Below are 23,002 nucleotides of genomic sequence, written 5' to 3'. Positions count from 1 at the left end.
CTCTTTTAGGAACCGTTGATCCATACAGATTCCTCCATGCACGTGTGATGGGGTCCTCTACCTGTAGCCTGTCTCGCCAATGTGTATCAGGCAAGTTTTTCAACTTTTGAAAATGCAACACTTTCACCCACGTCCGATACATATCTTTTTTTTGTATTCCCCCGAATTGAACCTTATATCCTTCTCCAAACTTTAGGATCTGCCCTGGGGTATCAGTGGTCTGCTCTATTGCAGGTTCAGTTTGCAGGTCCAACTCTGGCGGTTATATATCCAGCTGACATTTTCCTAGGAAAAATTGTCTCAACTGCTGCAACTCTTCTGCAGGCAAAACAGCTTTAAGCTGCACTAAAAAACCCTCCATCACACGCACTGACTTCACACCCAGCTCACTTGCTAGTGATTCTGCAGTTTTCCAGGCTCGGTTATCAAAATTAATTAAATTACCGACCTTCACTACTCCACTGTAAATTAAGAGTAAAACAAAACTCTTTGATTCTAAAAGATTGCATTTCAATGCTGAGTTATAAATTAGAGGCTCTTCAAGCAACCAATACAACCCTACAGACTTCAAATCTCTGTTAATTCTAAAAACCTTCCAAGCATTCAGCATCCCCCTATAAAAAACAGGTAAGACAGAGATTTAACTTTCCAACATCCAATAAGAACAGATGCCTATCAAAATTCAACCTCCCTACTAATCGAAGGAAAGCAAAAGCCACTGTTTTCCAGGGTAGTGATTCTTGAAAGTACAGCAGCCTCTGAAGCAACTGGAGTCTAAAAGCTGTTATTCTGCTTCTTGTGTCCATCAGTCCCTGTCCTCCTCCTTCTACAAGCAAGTATAGCACCCCCTGCTTTATCCAATGCAGCCCATCCCAAAAGAAGCTCAGCAATTTTCTCTGAATTTCCAACAGCAGACACGGAGGGGGATCCCCACACATTAATCTGTGCCACAGCATTGAAGTGACCAGGTTATTAATAATTAAAACTCTTCCTCTATAGGAAAGTTTAATTAGAAGCCACCGCCATTTATCCAGTCGGCCTTTCACCTGATCCAGTAATCCTTCCCAATTCTCTTTAGCCAGTCCCTGCTCTCCCAGATAAACACCCATATGTCTGAAAACCTCCCTATTCCATTTAAGCCCTGATGGTAAATCTGGTGGTCTGCTACCCTCCCACTCTCCAATTAAAAAGGCATTGCTTTTGTCCCAGTTTACTTGAGCTGAGGACACTCTTTCAAATACCCTCAAGCTCTCCTCTATGATCTGAATGTCTTTCTTATCTGTTACTAAAATAGCAAGATCATCAGCTTAAGCCACCACCTTAACAGGCTCCATTGTCACAGTAGAGATAGACAACCCATTCAATATCTTTCTCAATTTTACCATCAGGGGTTCAAATGACAGAGAGTATAACATTCCTGATAGGGAACAACCCTGGCGAATTCCCCTTTGGACTTTAAAAGGAGAACATAATACACCATTTATTTTAAGTACACTAAAAATGCTACTGTAGGGCAACTTAATTTTTCCCAGAATCCTGGGACCATAGCCGAATGACCTAATAACATCAAAAAGATACCGGTGGTCTACCCGGTCAAAAGCCTTCTCTTGATCAAGAGAAAGCAAACCAGCTTTAAAGCCAAAGAGCTTGGAGGCAACTATTAAGTCCCGCACTAAAAATATATTATCAAATATTGTTCGGCCAGGTACACAGTACGTTTGATCTGAATGCACAGTAGTGCTCATTACTCTGCTTAGTCTATTTGTCAATGCCTTTGACAAGATTTTATAGTCAGTGCAAAGAATACTTACAGGTCTCCAGTTCTTGATAAGACACAAGTCCGCTTTCTTAGGCAGCAAAGTCAATTCTGCACTCCGGCAGCTCAGTGGCAGTTCATTTTCCTCAATGCATTCCTCCATCACTGCCAAAATGTCACTTTCCACCTGACCAGAAAGTCTTATAAAACTCAACAGGTATTCCATCGATTCCGGGTGTTTTGCCCGTGTTGAGCCCTTCCAGAGCTTTAGAAAGTTCTTGCAACGTCAGTGCACTCTCCAGCTTCTCTTTCTCTTCTTCTGGAACCCCTGGAGGAACTGCTCAGTTCCCTCCGATCCATCCACAGCCTCCGTCGTATACAGCTGTGAAAAGAAACCCACAGTATGCTCCTCCGAGTATGCTCCCATTTTCTCCTTGAATTCATCAAGATGAGCATCAAGGAAATGGACTTTGAGGGACATCCTACAGCCCACTGTGCCGTAGTTCTTCACCAGAGTCTCAATCAGCTCCACATAGTTTTTGGCCTTGTGATTGCCCAGGAAGCCCCGAACCACTGTGACAAAGCTGTTCCAAGCCTCTTTCTCCTTACTAGTAAGCTTCTTGGGGAATTCATTGCACTCGAGGATCTTCTTTATCTGTGGTCCGACGAAGACACCGACTTTGACCTTTGCCTCAGACAGCTTAGGGAAGAAGTCTTGAAGGTGCTTGAAGGTTGCCGACTCCTTATCTAGAACTCTGACAAATTTTTTCATAAGGCCCAATTTGATGTGCAGTGGTGGCATCAGCACCTTCCAGGGGTCCACCAGTGGCTCTCACTTGACGTTGTTCCTCCCCACAGAGAACTCGGTCTGCTGTGGCCAGTCCCGCCTGTGGTAGTGCGCCTTGGTGTCCCTGCTCCCAAAGGCAAAGATAGCAGGGAAACTTGGTAAAACCGCCTTGGAGACCCATCAGGAATGCCACCCTTTTGAAGTCTCCTATGACCTCCCAGCCATACTCATCATACTTCAAGGCGTCCAGCAAGGTCTTGATGCTGTTGTAATCCTCTTTGAGGTGCACCGAGTGAGCCAGGGGAAGAGACAGGTACTTGTTACCATTATGGAGCAGCACGGCTTTGAGGCTCCTGGATGAGCTGTCAATGAAGAGGTGCCACTCATTTCTGGTTATTCCGATTGCCTCGAACAGACTGGTCACATTGTGGCAGAAGCAGAGCCCATCTTGACGGGTGAAGAAGCTGGAAAAAGGTTGGTGACGCTTCCTGTGATTTGCGACTTGCACACTTTCATCCAACAAGTTCCACTGCTTGAGTCTAGACGTCAAAAGCTCGGCATTGGACTTGGTGAGACCAAGATCTCTAATCAAGTCGTTGAGGTCTTTTTGGTTGGGGTAGTATGGGTTTCTCTCCTCAGCTCCACCTCTGAAATTGTCATCTGGATCTACAACGTCTTCCTTGCTCTCTGACTTGCTGCTCTCTTCTAAAGACGGCTGCTCTCTCTCCGGAGGAGTGGGTACGGGGAGCTCATGGCAGTGTGGCACCGGGGCGATGGATGAAGGAAGGTCTGCATACGTGATAGCAGGTGCATTCTTGCCAGTCCGACGTTTGGAAGGTTCCACCATGCAGAAGTAGCAGTTGCTTGAGTGGTCAGTGGGTTCCCGAAAAATTCTTGGGATAGTGAACTTCATGGCTCTCTCTTCCCCTCTGTACCATCCTACAAAAATACATTTATTTCACCCATGACTAATATGTAAGAGATTCTCGCAACATTTTTCATATATGATATATTTTTTCAATAACATTGAAAATTGTAAAACATTTTAAAATTAAAAACTTTTACAATTTAAAAAATTTTAACAAATTTTATAACATAAAATTCCGAGCAACAATTGTCCATCTTACCTTCCAGAGTTTTTTTGCAGTGCTCGCAGGTGAAATGAGGTGACCAGGGTTTGTCTTGATCCCCGACAGGCATGCCAAAATATGCCTTGTAGGCCTCACACATCTTAGCAGATGCTTCCACTGAGTACTTTTTCGCTCTTGTCTTGATAAATTGGCCGCAGACATAGCAAAATGCGTCTGCCGGATGCTTGCAGCCTCTTGATGCCATCTCAGAAAAATGTAGATATGTATCCACTTAGGCAGCTGGAACTAAACTGAACTGGTGGGCTTAAGGCCCCTGTGTTTATACTACTATTTATATTACTGGAAAGTTCTAGAAGTTACTCCAAGTTTACTCAGCACTGAATCTATCTGGAATCTTCTGGAAAATACGTAAATTTCAAAATATCACTGTCCTGGTCACAAAAGCAAAGTTTGTGGGGACTAATAGCCATTTTCTATACTTTTGAGGCATAAGCAATTAGGAAATAACACTTACTACCCAGGAACCAAAAAAAAAAATAATAATTTGTTACACGGTGTAATTTAACTGATGCTTAAAAACATAAAATGTATCTAGTCGAGCTAAACAGATATTCCCATCACTCCCCTTAGCCCAGGTATACTGCTTCACATTAGGATTCATTACTCTCCACACATCCTCCATATCCTGTGCTGTTAAAACAGTAACCAGCTCCTTAACTGACCTAGGGAGAGGCTCTAGGCCATTTCGGTCTAGCTTGTCGTCAACTGTACAGTTAAATTCACCAGCTAATAAAACCACTTCTTCAGCCTGACTCCGGGCAATAACTCCATTGAGAGTCTGAAAAAACATCACCCCCTCTCTCCCATCGTTTGGTGCATAAATATTAACAAATACTAAATTTCTACCTACTACAGATACTTGCACTTTTAACAAGCGCCCTTTAATGATCTCACTCACATTGATAGAGTAGTACTTAAACCCCATTGCAAATAATATGGCAACTCCTGCACTAAAATTCGTCCCATGACTAAAAATAACCTCCCCTTCCCAATCCTGAATCCATTCAAATTTATTATTGTTATCTGTGTGGGTCTCCTGGAGCAAGGCAACATTAACTTTCTTTTGATTTAAATATTCAAACAGAGCTGCTCTCTTTGCACCATCTCTACCGCCATTAATATTTAATGTTCCTTTATTTAGAGTCTGCATTTTAGGGTTTAAAGGAGAGATACGCTGGAATTTACAAACACCAATATAAATGCACACATAAAAAAGAAATAATGCTTGTGTAGACTTATCCATCATTACTTTTTTAGAGAGGCATGAACTTTGCATATTATATTTTTTAATTGATCTCTTTCTCTTTGCTCTATTCCCAGTACAGCTGCATTATGCCTAATTTGCTCTGCCGAACTTAAAAACAATTTTAAATCAGGGAATTACTCAATCACTTCAATCCCTCTTTTCCCTTTAGTGGAGCTCAGAAATGCCCGAATGCTTTCAGCATTATACCCCCCCTCTCGCTTGTTGAGTAGCCGACATATCAGAGCTAATCGATGAGTCAGTATCACTGCCCCCGTCTTCACTAAAATCACCACCACTAACCGCTGTGCTTTGTGTTTGAGCGCAATCCACTGTCACAGGTAGCTCGCTTTACTGATTCACCAGCCTGACTGACTCCACCCTCAGAAACGAGGCTGCGTTTTGCTGCAAAACTGTGTCTAATATTAGCTTTTCTTTTTCCTTTGGGGAATTTGAACTCACTCACCTCCATCTCCTTTTCTAACTCTAAAAGTGCACCCTCATTCTGCTCAGCGCTTTCCTCAGTCTGCTCTCTCCCCTCACTATCCTGTCCGTCAACTACCACAGGTATCCCTCCAGCCTCAGCCTCAATCACAGCTTCTCCCGTCTTCCTGTCTATTTCGGATGATTCCTGCAGCTCACTCTCCCCATCTACCCCACCAGACTCGACCAAACCAGGCTGAAGCTTTTCAGCCTCTCACTCCGCTCTTCCTTTTGCAGCGCTGTGATCCGAAGGACCAGCAACCTGGCTCTCCGGTTTAGCTGCGCTCTCTCTCACCTAAATGGCTTCTTCCCCCTCTCTTTCAGTTTCTCCTACAGTCTTGCAGTTCTTTGCAATATGCCCTTTACGGCCACATTTAAAACACTTAATTAAATCAGAAGAAGCAAACACTACGTATTCGCTACCATCCACCCAAAACCTAAACGCTACATTTAGCTCTCCAGTTGGGTCATTCAGAAGCATATATAACTGTCTTCTGAAAGAAACAACGTGCTTTAACTCCGGAGATTTACAACCCAGAGGAATCATTGTAATGCTTGACATTATTTGACCATGACGGCTTAGCTGTCTGTCTATGAGTTCATTTTTCAGAAAAGGTGGAATATTTGAAATTGTTATTTTCCTGGCGGGAGTCGCAAGAGGCAGAACAGACACCAACACTCCGTCAATAACCAAACCCTGCTGAACCATTTCTGAAACTAATATTTTATTACTCAGAAATACCACAACAACCTTATTCATACGCGACGCAGACTTGATATTCTCACACCCAATTACTTTTCCAAGTTCAACCACGCATTTCTCAGCCGAGACAGACACATCCACTACAACTTTTATGCTATTTCTCCATGTTATATTTTCAAAGTTAGGAACTGAACCCCTCGGGATTCCCCCGACTTTAGCCATCACGGCCGAAAATTATAAAAGACCCAACTATTAAACCTTTTTTTGTTTTAAACAAAACCTAACACGTAAGAAATAAAGGAAGAGAAAGAGAAAATAACGGGAGAAAAACCCTCACTCACGCTGAGCTCCTCACTCTACACACATGCTGCAAGCACTCCCATCACACACAGCGACAGCCAGACATTAAGAGTAGATAGATAGATAGATCTTTAAAGTAGTAACCTTGAGCAATAACTGTATTTATTTTTTGTTGTAAATAGGCATAACTTTAGAAAAGCCGAGATGGAAATAAGACTTCCATTGCATAGCAGTTTCATCCATTCCACTGCCTTATTTAGTCTTATTTTATGTTCCTCAAAAGGCATCAGCATTGATATGCAGGCCTCAGTGTTCCCAATGTGTATCTAATGTGATTCTCTTAGGTCGTTGTGAACTGAAAGGAGCTCTCACAGGCAGCAATGCTGGAATCACCAGTATCGAGTTTGACAGTGCGGTGAGTGCAGTCCATTTATAGATTGGAAAAGGCAGCCTTAAGCAAACTTGGGCCAGGCTTGCTTTGCAAACTTACTCTCCTGTGTCTTTGATTTTTGTTTTGTAAAAACTACCATTCAATTTAGAAGTCTCTTCCCCATGAAACTGCTTATATTTTCCAGTAAACCCTTTGTAGGAGTGATGGGTGGTATTCCAGCAGGCTGACCCAGTTTTGAGTAATTTAGTTTATAAAAATCCACCAAGCAGCTGCATTGCTTGGACCTGCATGAATGCCTATTATTATTTTCTCTCTGCCCTCTCCCTCAGGGCTCCTATTTGCTTGCTGCCTCCAATGATTTCGCCAGCAGGATCTGGACAGTGGATGACTTCAGACTGCGTGTAAGTACTCACCACAGCGCTCGGAGAGTTACGGCTCGCCTGCATGTCATGTTAAATGTGTTTCATGACTTTGTGAAGCGACGAATGGCCTTTCAGTATGAAATAACAGAAAGACCACCCATATTAAATAGTTTGTGTTTCATACTGAAACAAAATATAAATGTTGTAGTTATTAAGGGCAGCATCAACTAGTTGACCAGAAAAATGATTCTCAGAATGAGCCTCAAAGTGACGTGCAGTGCAGCTGGGCTGACAAGGACAGAAAGTCTGTTTTAGAACATTTAATACTAGATTTTTAATTGAATCAGTTTTAAAATATAGCGCACAAACAGCAACATTTTAAATGGTCTGTTCACACAAAAAAAGCACCAGACATTGTGACATTGGCGACCTGTTCGACTGTTTTCCAAATCAGTAGTCATTTTACCCTTAATAGGTGTAATGTATGTTCCTTACACTAAGAAAAAATAACGTACAGGATTATTTTTAGTCTCTCTATTTAATCCTCCATAGAGGTTTGATGGGTTCAGGGGCTGGTTTTTCAAAACTTGTAATCTAATAACAGTGATCTGGATTTTGTGATTGACATTACTTTTATCTGGACAGTTTTGATCCGGTTTTTCAGAAAATGTAACTGCTGGATTACATACGTTTATCCAGAGTACAAGTTTTGAAAAACTGGCCCCATGAGAGTTGATGAGGTCAGTGATGTGAAGTAAATTCTGATGCAAAGGGTACCCTCCCAGAAACTCCTGGTTCCCAGCAGCCCCTGCTATCTCCCATCATGCTCTAGTTGTGCACTGATGGGCTCAGGGGCTCCTGACAGATAGGATAACATCTCAGTCATTGTCTCCGAGAGATCAAGGAGACACGGCAACGACACACATCCGATATAGCCAATCAACAAGGAGCGCTCAGGGCCTGGGCAGGGGCCGTGCGTGATCTGCAGTTTTCAAGCTGAGACCTCTAGTTCAGGACAGACTTTTTTTATCAATTTGCATTGGGATCTGTTCCTGAGTTACAACATTAGAACAGTAAAGTGTTAAGCAAACTAACACGTAGTCCCCTCCTTTTTTAATCGAACTGTGATTGCAGTTTTATATTTGAGGTAAAACTGTAAGAAATCCATGCAAGCCTGACAGAATATTTTTCAGCTTCTTTATTAGCCAATATTTGTATATGGTTTTTCGCTCTGAATTTGTGATTCAGAGAGTGACATTGTGAATGTGTTCGCCTTGCATGCCTCTGTGGCTTGTGACTCCTCTAACCTCCTGTCTCTTCTCCGTTGCCAGCACACTCTGACAGGGCACAGCGGGAAGGTGCTGTCCGCTCGCTTCCTGTTGGATAACGCTCGCATCGTCTCAGGCAGCCATGACAGGACACTCAAACTCTGGGACCTCAGGAGCAAAGTCTGTAAGCAGGAAAATGTTCTTCGCCTACAGTACTACAGGAGGGCATTTAGCTTGTCTTTTAGCTTTTCATAAGTCTGTGTCCGACCACAAATATATAAATAGAAAAACATGCTACTTAATGAAATGCTTATTTTAAATCTGCGCTGGATACCTAAACTGTTTGCATTTTTATGGTGGAATGCATTTACTGAGTGATTATCAAGAACAGAGACTAATTGCTGCGGGAATTATTATTATTTAAGTGTTTTGCTTAAATAATGACACTGAAAGTAAATATTTGGCAATCTACCCATATTTATTATCCCTGCTGGGGATGACATTTGTACGTATGTATGTCACACATCACATATTTCTTCATATAGCTGGAAGAGTGCTCATCCAGTTGTCATGAAACTTGGTTTTAACGTTAACACAAGTTATTGATAATCTCAGATTCTGGGCACAGCGGGGTATCTGTCTCTTTATACGTCAGTCAGTCTACATGTTTGCATATGTCTAGAGAATCGCTCATCATATTGCAATTAAACATTTCATGGCAAAATTCATATCTATACTGTTTGGTACAAACTGTTGATATATGTCACCGTCATCAACTTTTTCATCATATTGATAGCTCTAATTTTGCATATACAGCTGTGGGGTGGATGTATGTAACTGACATACTTGTGTGTTTATGCTAAGAATGTATCATTTAAATTGTGAAAAGACAATTTCCTATAAATAAAAGCAAAAAAAAAGCTGAACAGTTTTTCACATTCTTTTTTTTATTTTTTCTTAGTATTACAACCCTGCCTGCTGTAGTAGTCTGTCTGAAAACAAGCAGACTCCTCAGTCTGAGGGTGCATAGAGGTGCAGCTGTCTGCATTCCTCCAAGCTGATAAGCTGTATCTGTTGCATCATAGTTGAGTTTGGTGGTCGCATGGTAGCCCCTGATTTGAAAAGCAGTCTGCATCACAAAACCACACAAGATTAGAAATGGGTCTGCAAGCAGTCTCAAAGAGACCAACGGCTGGTAGAAGTTGGAGATGAAACTCCTTCTTTGAAGTCTTATCTGATGACTTGTGTTGTGCAACTACAGGAATTGTACTAAATGTTGTTAACTACACATCTGCCATCCAAGTTGTTTCTAGCAATAAGCTGTGCTATCAAAGCAAGAAGTTGGGCAATGTGAAGCTCACATTGACATGTTTTGTGATATCCATGCTTTATTGAATAATGTTAGTTCTCATACACACACTCTCAAATATTTCATAAGTTTGCTTTGTGCTCGTTCTAAAAGTAGTTGCTTCAGAATCCTGTTACCACCAGCAGTTTCACAGTCTCCGGAGTGTTGCTAACTTTTCTACAGAACAAAGTGTTACTCCTTTCCACTGAGGCTGGCAGGGAGCTGTTACATCAATATAATTTTATGTGTATTGAGTTATCTTACTTTTCAAGTTTGCTGTGTACTCACATTTTCAGTCAACTGATTTGCCAACAGTTTCTCAAACTGGTCAGTATATATATATTCTTTAGAAAGAAAATCACTCTTTCATTGTTGTGTTGAGAGACTGGCTCTTTGCTGTTACAAACAACATTTTTGGGATCTTTCCCACCTCCACTACCTCATCTCAGATTAATTTGACATTGCATAAGGAATCACCTGCACGTGTTTTAGAATCCCAGTATATTTGCTCTCAATTCTTATTATAAGTTATGGGTCTATAATGGGGGTGCCATGATGGATGGAAACCAGCACTTAAAATAACTTTTTTTTAAGAACATCAGTATTTAAGATCCCTTCTTGATACTCGCCTCACACACAGAACTGCTCTTCTAGTTTAGTGATGTGTCAGCACATTGCCTATTGGTTACCATGGATGATAATGTGACAAATGCAGAAAAAAGTGCAATAAAAGGGCCATATTTGTATTTGCGAGAGACTTGTGTTTGTAAGGGGCAGTGTCCCATCATGTTCAATTTTACAACTGTATTTCCTTAGCAATTTTAGTTTTGGGGACACAAACATCCTCCTTCATTTTACCTCTAAGCCAAAAATGCATGCTCCAGAAACTAAATGTTGCAGTAAAAAATTAAAAACTGCACATTTACAAGATGGATTTATAAGCTATAATATGCATCCATTTTTTGCGACAGTTTTGGGTGGGTAGCATTGTGGTGCAGCTCTGGGAAAGCTGTTTGGCTGACCCATGTCTCTCATTTTTTCCTGTATATTTGCAGGTATAAAGACTGTGTTTGCAGGATCGAGCTGCAATGACATTGTCTGCACTGAGCAGTGTGTCATGAGTGGACACTTCGATAAGAAAGTCCGCTACTGGGATATCAGGTGAGGCTCATTGCTTTGATGGCTATGGTAGTGACAGTAGCTGTACCTCAGACAAGGGTTTTAAACTCCCATTCTAGGAGATTGTGGTTCTTGCCTATTCATCTGTAATAGTGAAGCATTTTATTAAGCTTCCCTGTAAGTGGGAGCTTACATGTTTTTTGTTAAACCGCAGTCGCTGCTTTAGCTGCTAATATCTCTTAAATGTACGGTTGTTCTTTGTACACTTGGACACAGTAAGGTGTCAAATGTGAATGTTGCCTAACCTGTCTGGTTTGCTTGTCCTCAGGGCAGAAAGTATTGTGCGTGAGTTGGAGCTGTTTGGGAGGGTCACATCTCTTGACCTAAATCCTGACAAAACGGAGCTGCTCACCTGCTCCAGAGATGACCTGCTGAAAATCATTGACCTGCGGACTAACACAGTGCGGCAGACATTCAGGTGAGGGGCCAGTCTGTTAAGGAGGCATTCACCTGGGGCAGGGCTGAGCTGCTAAAGGACAGCAGTTTAGCAAAGAGGCATAATCAGGGAAGAGAAAAGACAGGCAGTGGTTCTGTTGATTCTTTTTTTATGGTGATACATTACACTTTGTTGAAGCAGTTGTTTTGATTGAAATAAACAGATTTATTCTAGAAAAATCATGCCAGCTTTCAGTGATTAGTAATGCTGACTTCCACTTTTCAGCGTGCAAGGCTTCAAGTGTGGCTCCGATTGGACACGAGTGATGTTTAGGTAAGAAAAAACATATTGAAAGGTGATCCTCTCACTGTCTGTTCAGACCAAAGCAAATGTGATAAAGTTATGCATTCTAGATACAGTGATAGACAGGAATACACAGAGGGTGTGTGGGGTAAGGACAAATAACCCACAAGTGAGAAAAGCATTGCCAAAAGAGTCTTACATAATTTGCTTTTCACATTCAGAATTTGTGTTGCACAACATTTTCTGTTTGACCTACCAGAACTGATTAGTGTAGGATAGCTGATTTTCGACCTATAGGCTACAATATTTATCTGATATGCCAGAAATTCATTTAACTTGGTTAATTTGCAGAAAGCCAATATGAATAACTGATTGATTGGGTGAGAGAGAAAGTTTCCCAAAAGAATGAGCAACTCCTAAAGTATACCAGTTATACAAATTAAAGTTTTTTTTTTTTTTTTTGTGTGTAAATGGGGGAACATTTTTTTAAATAATCCTCATGATGAGCTAGTCATTGTTTTTTTGACATGCTTTTTATCCACTTTTAGTGGATATGATTTTTTAAGTTGTCAAGCAACACAGTTGATTAAAAATATTAATACAAATAAATAAATTAATCACTAGTTTTAAAATGGCAATTGCAGAACTTTCAGTACAAGGAATTATAGCATCAATTGTGGATATTCCCCCCCCCCTGAGATTTAGATGTGGTGGTTTTTGAAATTGCGTGTCCTAAAGTGGTGGTAATAAAGATTTTAGCAGAATAACAAACCATTTTTCAGTAGGATTCTAATACTTCCTGCACAAGGAGTGAATATACAGTGTTGCATCAAGATAAATGGCTTACACCCAATTCAAAGTGAAAATAAGTTCTAGGAAACTAAGATCTACAGAAAGTCCTTGTTGTTACTCCCAAGTAATTGTAGCTGACAAAATAATTCCATGAATCTTACTTATTTTGCACTTCCATTAGCTGCATGAGTTTCAAGTGTGAAGGTTGGAAAGAAACACGTTCTGTTTGTTAACACTTTAGCTTGAAGACAGTTCTAATTTACTCTTTCTTTTCACAGGAAATATTACACTTGCACTTCCTGTGTTATTTCAATTCACCCTTCTGGTTCTTAGCTTGTTACTGGCTGAAAGCTTGTAAGTCGATGGGGGAAGCAGCAGCTTGGTTATTGTCTAGGCAATAAGCCATTGAAGGAGTGGAAACAATGTCAAGCTTCAAGTGAAATGATTAAGCAGGTTCAACACTATCTGAAAACCTGATATTAAACAGTGATTTCTTTAAGCACGTGTTGCTTTCAAAACTGGATATTTGAAACTTTCACAATGAGTGGAAGTGAACAGGTGACATTTATGGAATTATTTTGTGAGCTGCAATCACTTTAAGTACGACCTTTGACACTGCAAAAGAAAGTATATAACCTAACATGAAACTCAAGATAGCTACATTTTAAACAGATAAGCCCACTATCATGTACATTATGCTTGCGTTGCCCATTAAACAATATTCAACCACTCAGGTACACTGGCACCCATGTGGAGCACTGTGTTCCTCTGTTTTAACTGTCTATTGTGTTCTCCCTAGCCCTGACGGTAGCTACATTGCTGCAGGTTCTGCTGACGGCACTCTGTATGTGTGGAACGTGCTGACGGGGAAAGTGGAGAATGCGCTAGGAAAACACCACAGGTGAGAAGCAAACCAAAATGCACAAAGGTTGCTGGGATAAATAGGAACCTGCCTCCACAAAGTAAAGGAAGGTTACACAATGTACAAAAACTAGACGAGGAAATGTATAGATTAGGCACAGCGCTCCATATCTGTTTTTGTGCTCTAGAATTAGCTTGTTATCTTCACTGCAGGCAGTGGAACACACATTTTCTACTTGGGGTTACTTTTAAATATAACTGCTTTAAATAGCCAACTTAAAGATTCCAAAACCCTATGGACATTTATATTTGAGTTGGAAATATATAGCATATAGCTTGAGGATGTATAAATATATTTCAGGTCATGTCGTACACCAAGAGATGATCTGGGTAAATTGAGTAGAATAATGCTTTTTAATGGTTTAATTTCAGCTCCTCTATCAACGCTGTGGCCTGGTCCCCCTCCGGAGCCCATGTGGTCAGTGTTGAGAAGGGCAGCAAGGCAGTGCTCTGGTCTGATCTCTGATTGGATGATTGACAGTCCCTCCCGCTCCCCAAATACACAGCAAAAGGAGTGCTGCTTTCTGTCTGGGCTTCAGAAGAGCTTGGTGCTTCATGTGCAAGCTTTTGTTAGACTGGAGGTGAAGAGACCGCCCTCTTGATTTGTATATCACTTGCAAATTGTGGCCGATGTTCCTTCTACGACAAGCCGCGATCTCTGGAACTTTATCCCAGCTGTGTTGTTATTTCAGAGAATATTAATTTAAATCCGTATTGAATGATGTAATGTGCAAATCAGAATATAGCCTGTTGTTAGGAATATCCTTTTCCAGTGTGACCTAGTGGTAGGAGCTGAGGGCTGGGGCACAGCCGAAGACTGCCCTGGGCATGGTTTTAGATGCACAGTGCCCACTGCTGCTAATGTGTCTGTCTTCATTTTGGCAACATGGAATGATCTCGTAGGAAGTTCAGTACATTCCTTAAATTTGTAAATCTTGGTTATAAACCCCCAATTTCATATTAAAAATGTTTAAAGCAAGGGAATGTTGATCTAGACATTGGGATAACATACTGATAGGTCTTTCCCTATGGAATCCTTAGTTGAAAGGTCACCTTATCAGAATTGCACTTAACTTTAGTCTAGCGCCAGAGTTCATTCCAAATCAATTTGCAATGATTTATCAATAAAACATGAAAATCGGTTTCCCTCCGGACCCTGTGTTCATCAACGGGTTATAGTCTAGAGACTGGCTGGTTTGTTTTATCTATGGAGGTACTCAACACACCCAGTTTCTTTTTTGAGATGGTGACTCCCACGAAATACACCGTGATGTGATCATTTCAAATTAATGACCCTCTGCAAAGGGGTATACGTTGGCTTGGTGTTGTGGCAATCATTTACAATAATTTACACATGTTTACACCAGCATTAAGGGTGAGGGGAAAAAAAATATGAGTAAACTTGGAAAATGAACACATGTTCATAACAAGAGTCCATAACAATAAAGGCTACAAGTGAATATGAATGAATGAATTGATTTAAAAGCAATGTTAAAAGATTGTAGTCCTCAGTGGGAACCACTAGGCTGCACTGCCTCTGCAGTCCACAGAAATTAGCATCTTGTTTTCATTGATTTATATACAGTACAGGTGTGATCAAATCAAGTCATATATTGTCATGCCAAAGACAAGGAATTAGGAAGAGGAGATGTTTGGACTAAGGGCTTCCTCAGGATTTGTATGAAAAGAGTAGAGGGTTATTTGTGTGGTTTGTTTTTGCTGTGTGTTTTTCCATACATGTACAGTAACCATATTTATAATATATTAAAATATGTACATCAATATAAAAATATCGACACACTGAAATTGAAAAATAGGCTACTCCATGCAGAATTATCAATCAGCAGTTTATTTTTTACTTTTTAAAGGCATTATGGGTTTGTCTTTATTTTTATCTACTGCACCACCCCAGTTCTGTCAGGCCTAAATCCATGATTTTCTCCCAGCCAGGCCCAGAGAAGAGAATTTATTTTATTTTTATTTTCATTGTTTACTGTAGCCTGAGAATAATGTAATTCTCTGAACGTGCCTGTCATTTATGATCAATGGAAATCAATGCATATTTAATGTGCATAATAAGCATTGATATGGGAAACCTCCATGCAGTTCAGATTAGACTGCTGCAAACATGGCTACTTTTAAAAGTAGCAGTAGACAATCTACCCAGAAGGGGGTGCTGTAACTAATGGTTAACATTAGTGTTATGAATGGTGGTGGACCCTGCTTTCCCTGAAAAATTGTCTACAAAGACTAAAACAGCAAGAGACTTAAACATATCTCAAAGCGCCTCTGTGTATAATGGTTCTGTATAAGTACTTTTTCTGGTGAGCTCAGTTCACTAAACTTAAATTGCATGTGAGCTAAGGATTCTTATCTGGAGTTTAAGTTCAAACTTGAGCAAATTATTCTATATTCAAAGTCTCATGAGAAATCCTCCCCACCAGCCTTGGTATGCTTTTAACTGTTCCAAGTGTGCTCTGGTTTATTTGATAGAACAGACTTCCTCAAGTCTTATGCAAAGTGAGTTTTCTGGTATAGACATTTTTAAATGTGTGTGCAGTCTTAAATAATGGTACTGAAGCTCTAAAGGCCAGCAGGCTGCAAAGAGTGCACATTGATGTCTGTTTTAGACTTTGCCCTTTTTGGATACATTTTGGGGAAGTTTGTGTGGCAAGCTGTAGGTACTCGAGCTGTAAGACCCACAGTCCAATCTAATGATGCAGACACTTGCTGGTTTCCCACAGCCTAACGAGTTCTTGGCTTTCTTCAGATAAGGTGCGCACAGGCCATGAGCATTCCCAGTCCAGAGTTTGATTGCACTTTATTTGAAAAGTTTTAGCTCATTTGGACAAATGAAAGAAACTGTTGTATGACAAGGTTTGCTCCTTTGTAAATAATAATTAAAAAATATGTAAAGCACTAAATGTCAGAGGTGTGTGATTTTAATTTTAATCTGCAAAACTTTGACTGCAGATCTAATTACTTACAATGTTGCAGGATCAACCCCAGAACAAAAAAATGAGAACTTAGGAACAAGAAGCAGCCATTCAGTGCTTGAATGGTAGCTGATTGATCCCAAAACTGTATCAAGCAGAGATCTTAAAAGATTCCAGTGATTCCACATTCACAACGAGGCATGGTAACATATTCCATTCCCTCGCAACGTGAAAAGAACCCTACCCTTTATCTCTTCGTTCAATCCCTGAATTGGGCTCCAGGCTGTGAAAGGATTACAGAACAACCTACAGTATTTGCAAGAAATCTATCACAGTAGTGTATTTTTCAACAAAATTATTTTTTCACACATAGTGGATCAAATCATCTGGGGAATAAAATCAAAATTTATTCAACTTTCATTAGGGAGTGTTTGTCTGAGAGGATTTGTTTTATGAAGATCATACTCTTTTCAATCTTATGGGAGCATGATCTAATGCATGAATTCATGTTTCTGTTGATTGTGCTTCTATGTTACTGTGTTATTGACTGAGTTGCTGCAGGTTGGGTTCAGTACTATTTACGCCTGCTCTAGCTTATCCCTCTGTCATCCATCCTCTCAGCCAAAAACCAACACACCCTCCCCTTTGTGCCTGCACATTACTACAGATTCTCTAAATCACCTCCATCCTACGTGGATGTTTCTCCTCCGACTACCTCATTAAGGAACCCCTTTGTCTAGTCACTTCTGTTCTTTTTTACTGCTCTGAGTTCACCATCCTTTCCCTCTCTAGGCCTGCTGGGCCTTTGCTCCTGCAACCTGAATTGAGTCATGGTCCAGGTTCTCATTTCATCCTCAACTGTTGCATCTCAAAAACCAAACTGGATGTATTGTTCTGCTATGCAAACTCTTAGTTGACTCGCCACAACCCTTCCAACATCTAAAACCCCATGTCATGAGCTCCAGACGTTCAATCACAAAAAACTGGTGGTTGTCCCATCTCGCTTCCCTCATTTTCAGAGCCTTACTGCATCCCCAATTCTACACACCTCTCACCGCTTCTGGATAGGGGCTGCCTTTTGTTTGTGAAATTAACACATTAATAGGTGTTTGATTTAAAAACAGAACTTCTGTAGATTTGTATTTCACAATTGAGGCTGTGTAATGGAGCATGCTGTTTGCTGAGATAAGTTTTACTGGCGTGACACCAAGTTCTGCCCTGTTTCCCCCCATTCATGTTGTACTGCTAACCTAAATGTTAAACATTTTTGTGCACAAAACCCCAGTACATCAAAATCAGTGTTAACCAATACACACAGTGTTTAGTAGCTCACCAGTGTTAACAGGTTTACAAGATGCATTTCAACATCAGGATGAGCCTTGAACCTGGTTATTGTACTGAAACCTCTTTAGTTTCCAATGGGGAGAAAGGTAAGAATCTGTCTGAGGACTCTATTTAAAGCAGAAGCTGTGCACAGCAAACAACAACTAATATCTTGTCCAGGATTTTACAAGCAAGCTCCTTATGACAACTGGATTATTGAATTCTCAATTGCTGCGAGCAGCTGGTGGTGACACTGAACATGGACCCCAGACCAGCTTTGTATTTACCCAGTGGATTCGCTTCATTGTTGCAGTTGCTATCCTCTCAACAATCACAGACACTTCTTTAATGATATCTGAGATGCACACCAGCTTTCCAGTCCACCAGCCCTCAACATTGTCCAAGTTTGTCAAAAATGTACATGATGCTTTTTATAGTTGGTAATGTTTCTATTTGTATAAACTACAGGCGTTTACACCATTCTTATGAACAGTTGTTTTACAAACCGACTTCTCCTCAGTTACTTCTAGTTACATTCAAATTAAAAGGACTTGGCTAATGCATAACATGGATCAGAAAGCGATTCAATAATGCAAATCTCACGTCCTTTTTATATCATCGTGATAGAAAATGACTTCAGAGGGAGTGAGTGGGTTAGATAGCTGATCTTCAAATAATTTTAACTGTAGCCTGACCAAAGCAAGGACAAATGTCTCTTTAGATGTAACTGTGCCTGAGAAGTAACTACTTGTAACTGTAACTAACCAGTTAAATGTATTTATAAAATAACTGGGCACATAGAAAAAAATACCACCAATATTTAACAGTATTTTCATGAACTCCTTTATTTAAATGGTGAAATATAAAAGTTGTAAAGATTCACAATGATTTGGTTTCCATGCAGTTTAGAAACTCCAAATTCTCTCTTCGTTGTTGTGAGAATATGACATAGCGTCACATATCAAGTACATTCCTCATGCTATAGGAAGTGCACGGCCAAAACATGGTCCAACTAAAACGGGTGGGAAAATCACCTTCTCAAGCTCAAAAGCTGCACAGGCTGACTAAAAGCTAAAAAAAAAAGTTTTTTTTTTAGCATGACAGCAAGATCAAAAGCCATACCATATGTTCACGAGACTTCAGCAGTGAAGAGCCTGTTTTTGACAACCTTGTACAACTTTCTACTGTAACTAAAGGCCGTATCAAGCAATACTTTATTAACAACTGAGATCTGCTGAAAGTAGCCTGGCAAGCTTCTTTGAAAGAAATTGAAAACATAAATATGCAGTAACAGGGCTTTAGAGACCTCTTCATTCAGCATGTTTTTGTTTTAAATGTGGCACCATGTATTAAACATTTCAAATTGTCATTTGCAGTAATGACTCCTAAAATGACTTAAATATAGTTCTTTATACAGTAATGTAATTGTTTTTTTTAAGCAAGGTAATAAAAACAATATTAAAGCTACTATAACGTAAAAAGCAGCCCTCTGCATTAAATAAATAGATACATAAAAAGAATGAACCCCTTTGCAAAGCACAGAAAGTTATTTTTGTATTATTCTTCACACTTTTGTTATTTACATGTTTGGTGATCAGATCGCTGATTGCTTTAAACGTAGCCTTTTCAATCCCTTAGCAATAAGATAAGATGCAATTTATGTTACTCTAGTAAGTAGCATATATTATGGGTACCGACAACAAAAATGTCACATTTATACCCCAAAATGTATCAAATTAGCATTCCTGGGAATTCATGCCAGTAGTCTCCTGTATTATTGCTGCAGGCTACCAACCTCAGCATCAGGCTTGAACGACAGTGTATTGAGTTAAAGTAAAATCTTTTAAACCTAATTCATAAAGCAAGATTTGTTTCACAAGAACAAACATGAAAAAGAAAAAAAACCTGCTGGTTCCATGATGAATTTGTTCATAAAGACAAATATGGGGCTTAATGTCTTGCTGCAAAATGTACAAAAAAGTGGATTAGCATCTACTGAGGTATTTGTAGAACTCCTATGGGCTTCCAGTATACTATATCTCCAATAAAAGGGGGTGCCCCAGTTATTAGCACATTCTCACCACAGTGCATATCTGACAGTTCTATTTCTTGGCACATTTGCTATTGTAACTCACTTTAATCAGTTCAAAACATTTGTCTAAGATATTAATAAGATTTAATTGTGTCCCCATGCACATGTCTCCCTCGGTACAGGGAAATCCTCTAACTCTGAGATGCAATGTGTCATTCCAGAAATGCACAGAGTGGCTTAGGGGAGGACTGAGGGATGGGGTTAGTATGTTTATTGAAGCAAACCTGTGACAGCGATGGGGAGATGTCGAACCCCTTTAAGTCTTTGTTCTGCTGACACTGGGAATTGTAATGATCACAATCTTTTAAGGCCCTGGGAATAAGCCTAAAAAAATGATGAGACACAGACAACCTGGCACATCTGATAGGGATTGGTGACATGTGAGCCCCTCTGAGCCAGGGTACAAATTGTGGAGCTGGTGCTTGGGACAGACACACGCACCTACACATCTGTCTACTGCAAAAAGGTGGCTCTTCAGTCTGTATCTCTCTCTACCTGCGAGGTGAGCCAGGAGAATTTACAGGGATATTGTCTGGATGTCCTTGGACAACCTCAATCTCCCTTTATCTGTTTTATTGGCTCAGTTGTGTATTTGCATTGGATCTGAAGTGCAGGATGTGTTTATTTGCTCATTGTTGCTAGAGAAATGTGTTTTAGCACTCATTTATTAAGGTGCACAGTGACCGTGCTGGAAAGCTGGGAATGTTATGGAGCTCACTATTAAATTGTACTGACAGTGCTGGAAGGCTGGAAGGTTCAGAGTGATGGATACAATTTGTTTAGGAAGGTTGTTGGAAGAGCTTTGTGGATTAGCTGAGTGCCTTAATGAAAGGTTGTTTAATCACGTACTGATACCCAGTGTAAAAGATGTTCCTTCTCTTTTTTACTTCGGCAGGCACAATCAGAAACCAGTGCTTTCAGGTCGGACAGACCAGTACAGGTGTTGCCGTTGAGCCATCGCAAACAGGCACAGCCCACACCTCCTGAATACACAGAACAATGAGCGCCCCAAAGCATTTCATCTTCAAGAAAATCTCCCACGACAAGTCGGTAAGTGAAATGTCTTCTTAGTGGGTCTGAGGGGTAAGGTAGAGGGTTGGGCTTTAAAACGCTGAATAAGAATCCTAACATAAACTATAAGAACCTAAGACAAGACCACCAAGGTTTGGCTAGGCTTGTGTTGTCATTCTAGCAGTAAAATTATTTTTGGATTTTTGTGTTTTTTAACCCTGGTCCTCAAGTACCATTAGCGGTACCACTTTTGGGTTTAACCAGAAAATAAAAACAAACAGCTTTCCTGAGCATTGAAAACAGACAGCCTCTGTGACTTTAAACAGTGTGTAATTACAATATTTGCACTAGCGTCTATAATAACACAGGACTGCAATAACAATATAAAAAAGGGAAACAGAAGAGGTTCAAAGGAAAACCTGGACCACTGGTACTTGTTAACTACTGCATCATATACAGTTGCAGTCAAAAGTTTACATACCCCAATGGAAATGTATAATTTCTAGAAATTTCTCAAGGACAAAAAATTTTAGGGAAAATCTTTCATAGCAAAAGTTTTGCTTTTGTGGATGTAAAAAAGGTAACAAGAAATAAATATCTACAATTATTTATTTCAGCAATTTTTTTTTTGCAAAACTCCAAAAATGTTAATTCAAAAGTATTCATACCGTTTGATACTATGATAGTATTGTCTACAAGGTGCTAGAAATTTCAATATGATAATGCAGAACCTAATTCTAGAAAAGTCTAGAAAATGCTGGATTGTAGGTAAGAACATTCTTAGAGTATAAAAGGATTAGCCATAGGATAATTGTTGTCATTACCAATAGGTCAATATAAGGAAAAAGTAAAGAGCTATTTGAAGACCTTGAAAAATTATCTATTGTCAAAGCTGGAGAAGGATACAAGAAGATTTCCAAGGATTTGAGTATCCCAGTTTCAACTACTGCTTCTATTATCAAGAAGTACAAGACACTGTCACAACACTCCCTATGTCTGGAAGAAAGAAGGTTCTTTCACCAAGTAGAAGAATTGTGAAGAAGGTAACTACAAGCCGAGATTGACTGCCAAAGATATTCAAAGTGAATTGTCTGCAAGTGAGACTGGGGTTTCCATTTCAACCACAGATCGAGTATTGCAAGGTGAAGGTCTCAATCGTCGCAGGCCAAGCAAAAAGATTCTTAGGAAAACGTTACAAGGACAATCACTTAAAGTTTGCAAAAAGGCATTTTTGTTTAGTGTCTGGGTGGTATAATGCATCTTCCACTTCTTGATGGACTTCACTGTGCTGAGAGGGATAATCAGCACCTTTTAAATTTTCTTGTACCCTTCTCCTGCTCTGTGCCTCTCTACCACTTTGTTCCTGACTTGTTTAGAAAGCTCCTTGGTCTTCATGGTTGCTTTGTTGGATCACTATGTAGCTTGAAAGTCTTTATATACCTGAGGGGAATTATCTACAAGTAAATACAGTATAATCGTAAATCTCAAAAAACTACTCACTTCTAAATCTTTTGTAGTCATTTTTGTATTACTTTAGTATAAATACATGTTAATTTGGATTAATATGTTGTTTTTTTCTGACTTTATGTGAACGAAAAGACACATTTGCCCGTTTTCCCATAGGAAATAGTATTATTTTGAAATATCACTGTCCTGGTCACAAAAGCAAAGTTTGTGGGGAATAATAGCCATTTTCTATACTTTTGAGGCATAAGCAATTAGGAAATAACACTTACTACCCAGGAACAAAAATTGTGTTACATAGTGTTATTATTATTGTTACCTCTGTCTCCAATACCGTGTCTCCACTCACCAAACACACAACCCTGAGTGAGTAAAAACATGCTGCTTTTATGCAGCAGTATTGAGACTCAATTGCTAATCAATCATTCAATTGGAGTCTCGGTATAACTGCACGTGAATTAATAAAAGTGCAATTTCCTGTGCTCATGTATTATTACATTTTACCTGCACGTGAAGTCCTGTGCAATCCTCGTGCCTAAAAACAAATATACATTTTAAACACTTGTGTTACTCAGACCCATTTATTTTTTTCATTTATTCTACATTATTAATAAAACAAAAATCAGTGGTTCAGTTGTGAGATTTCCAAAGAGGCTGAGTGGAGATGCTCAAGCCATTTTCTTTACTTTTGCACCCCAATGTGTGTGTTGGATTTTAGACATTAATGTAAGGGAAAAAATATTAATATGCGACAGACTTAACAAGAAATACTTGGCTTTTAATTAACTTCTACTTTTTTAAAAAAGCAATTCC

At 39.8% G+C, this 23,002-nt stretch overlaps 1 protein-coding gene, 1 non-coding gene and 1 pseudogene across 4 annotated transcripts in view; all 3 read left to right on the top strand.

Moving 5' to 3' along the window:
• LOC121326659 (autophagy-related protein 16-like) overlaps positions 1-14,505 on the top strand; it is a 53,035-nt gene extending 38,530 nt beyond the window's left edge. For all 3 annotated transcript variants that reach the window (XM_041270004.1, XM_041270005.1, XM_041270006.1), the window contains 8 exons: positions 6,768-6,838; positions 7,144-7,215; positions 8,508-8,628; positions 10,848-10,953; positions 11,240-11,389; positions 11,633-11,680; positions 13,242-13,343; positions 13,736-14,505. In XM_041270004.1, the coding sequence (XP_041125938.1) occupies positions 6,768-6,838; positions 7,144-7,215; positions 8,508-8,628; positions 10,848-10,953; positions 11,240-11,389; positions 11,633-11,680; positions 13,242-13,343; positions 13,736-13,829 (764 nt within the window). In that variant the 3' untranslated portion in view covers positions 13,830-14,505. The remainder of the gene's footprint in view (positions 1-6,767; positions 6,839-7,143; positions 7,216-8,507; positions 8,629-10,847; positions 10,954-11,239; positions 11,390-11,632; positions 11,681-13,241; positions 13,344-13,735) is intronic.
• On the top strand, positions 7,916-8,180 carry LOC121327450. The gene has a single exon (XR_005951567.1).
• A 6,208-nt stretch (positions 14,506-20,713) lies between the features above and the next one.
• Positions 20,714-23,002, top strand: part of LOC121326569 — a 28,018-nt pseudogene continuing 25,729 nt past the window's right edge.

This window comes from Polyodon spathula, chromosome 14, assembly GCF_017654505.1.
Source record: "Polyodon spathula isolate WHYD16114869_AA chromosome 14, ASM1765450v1, whole genome shotgun sequence".
Taxonomy (NCBI): Eukaryota; Metazoa; Chordata; class Actinopteri; order Acipenseriformes; family Polyodontidae; genus Polyodon; species Polyodon spathula.
This window is presented reverse-complemented; position numbering and strand designations above follow the sequence as displayed.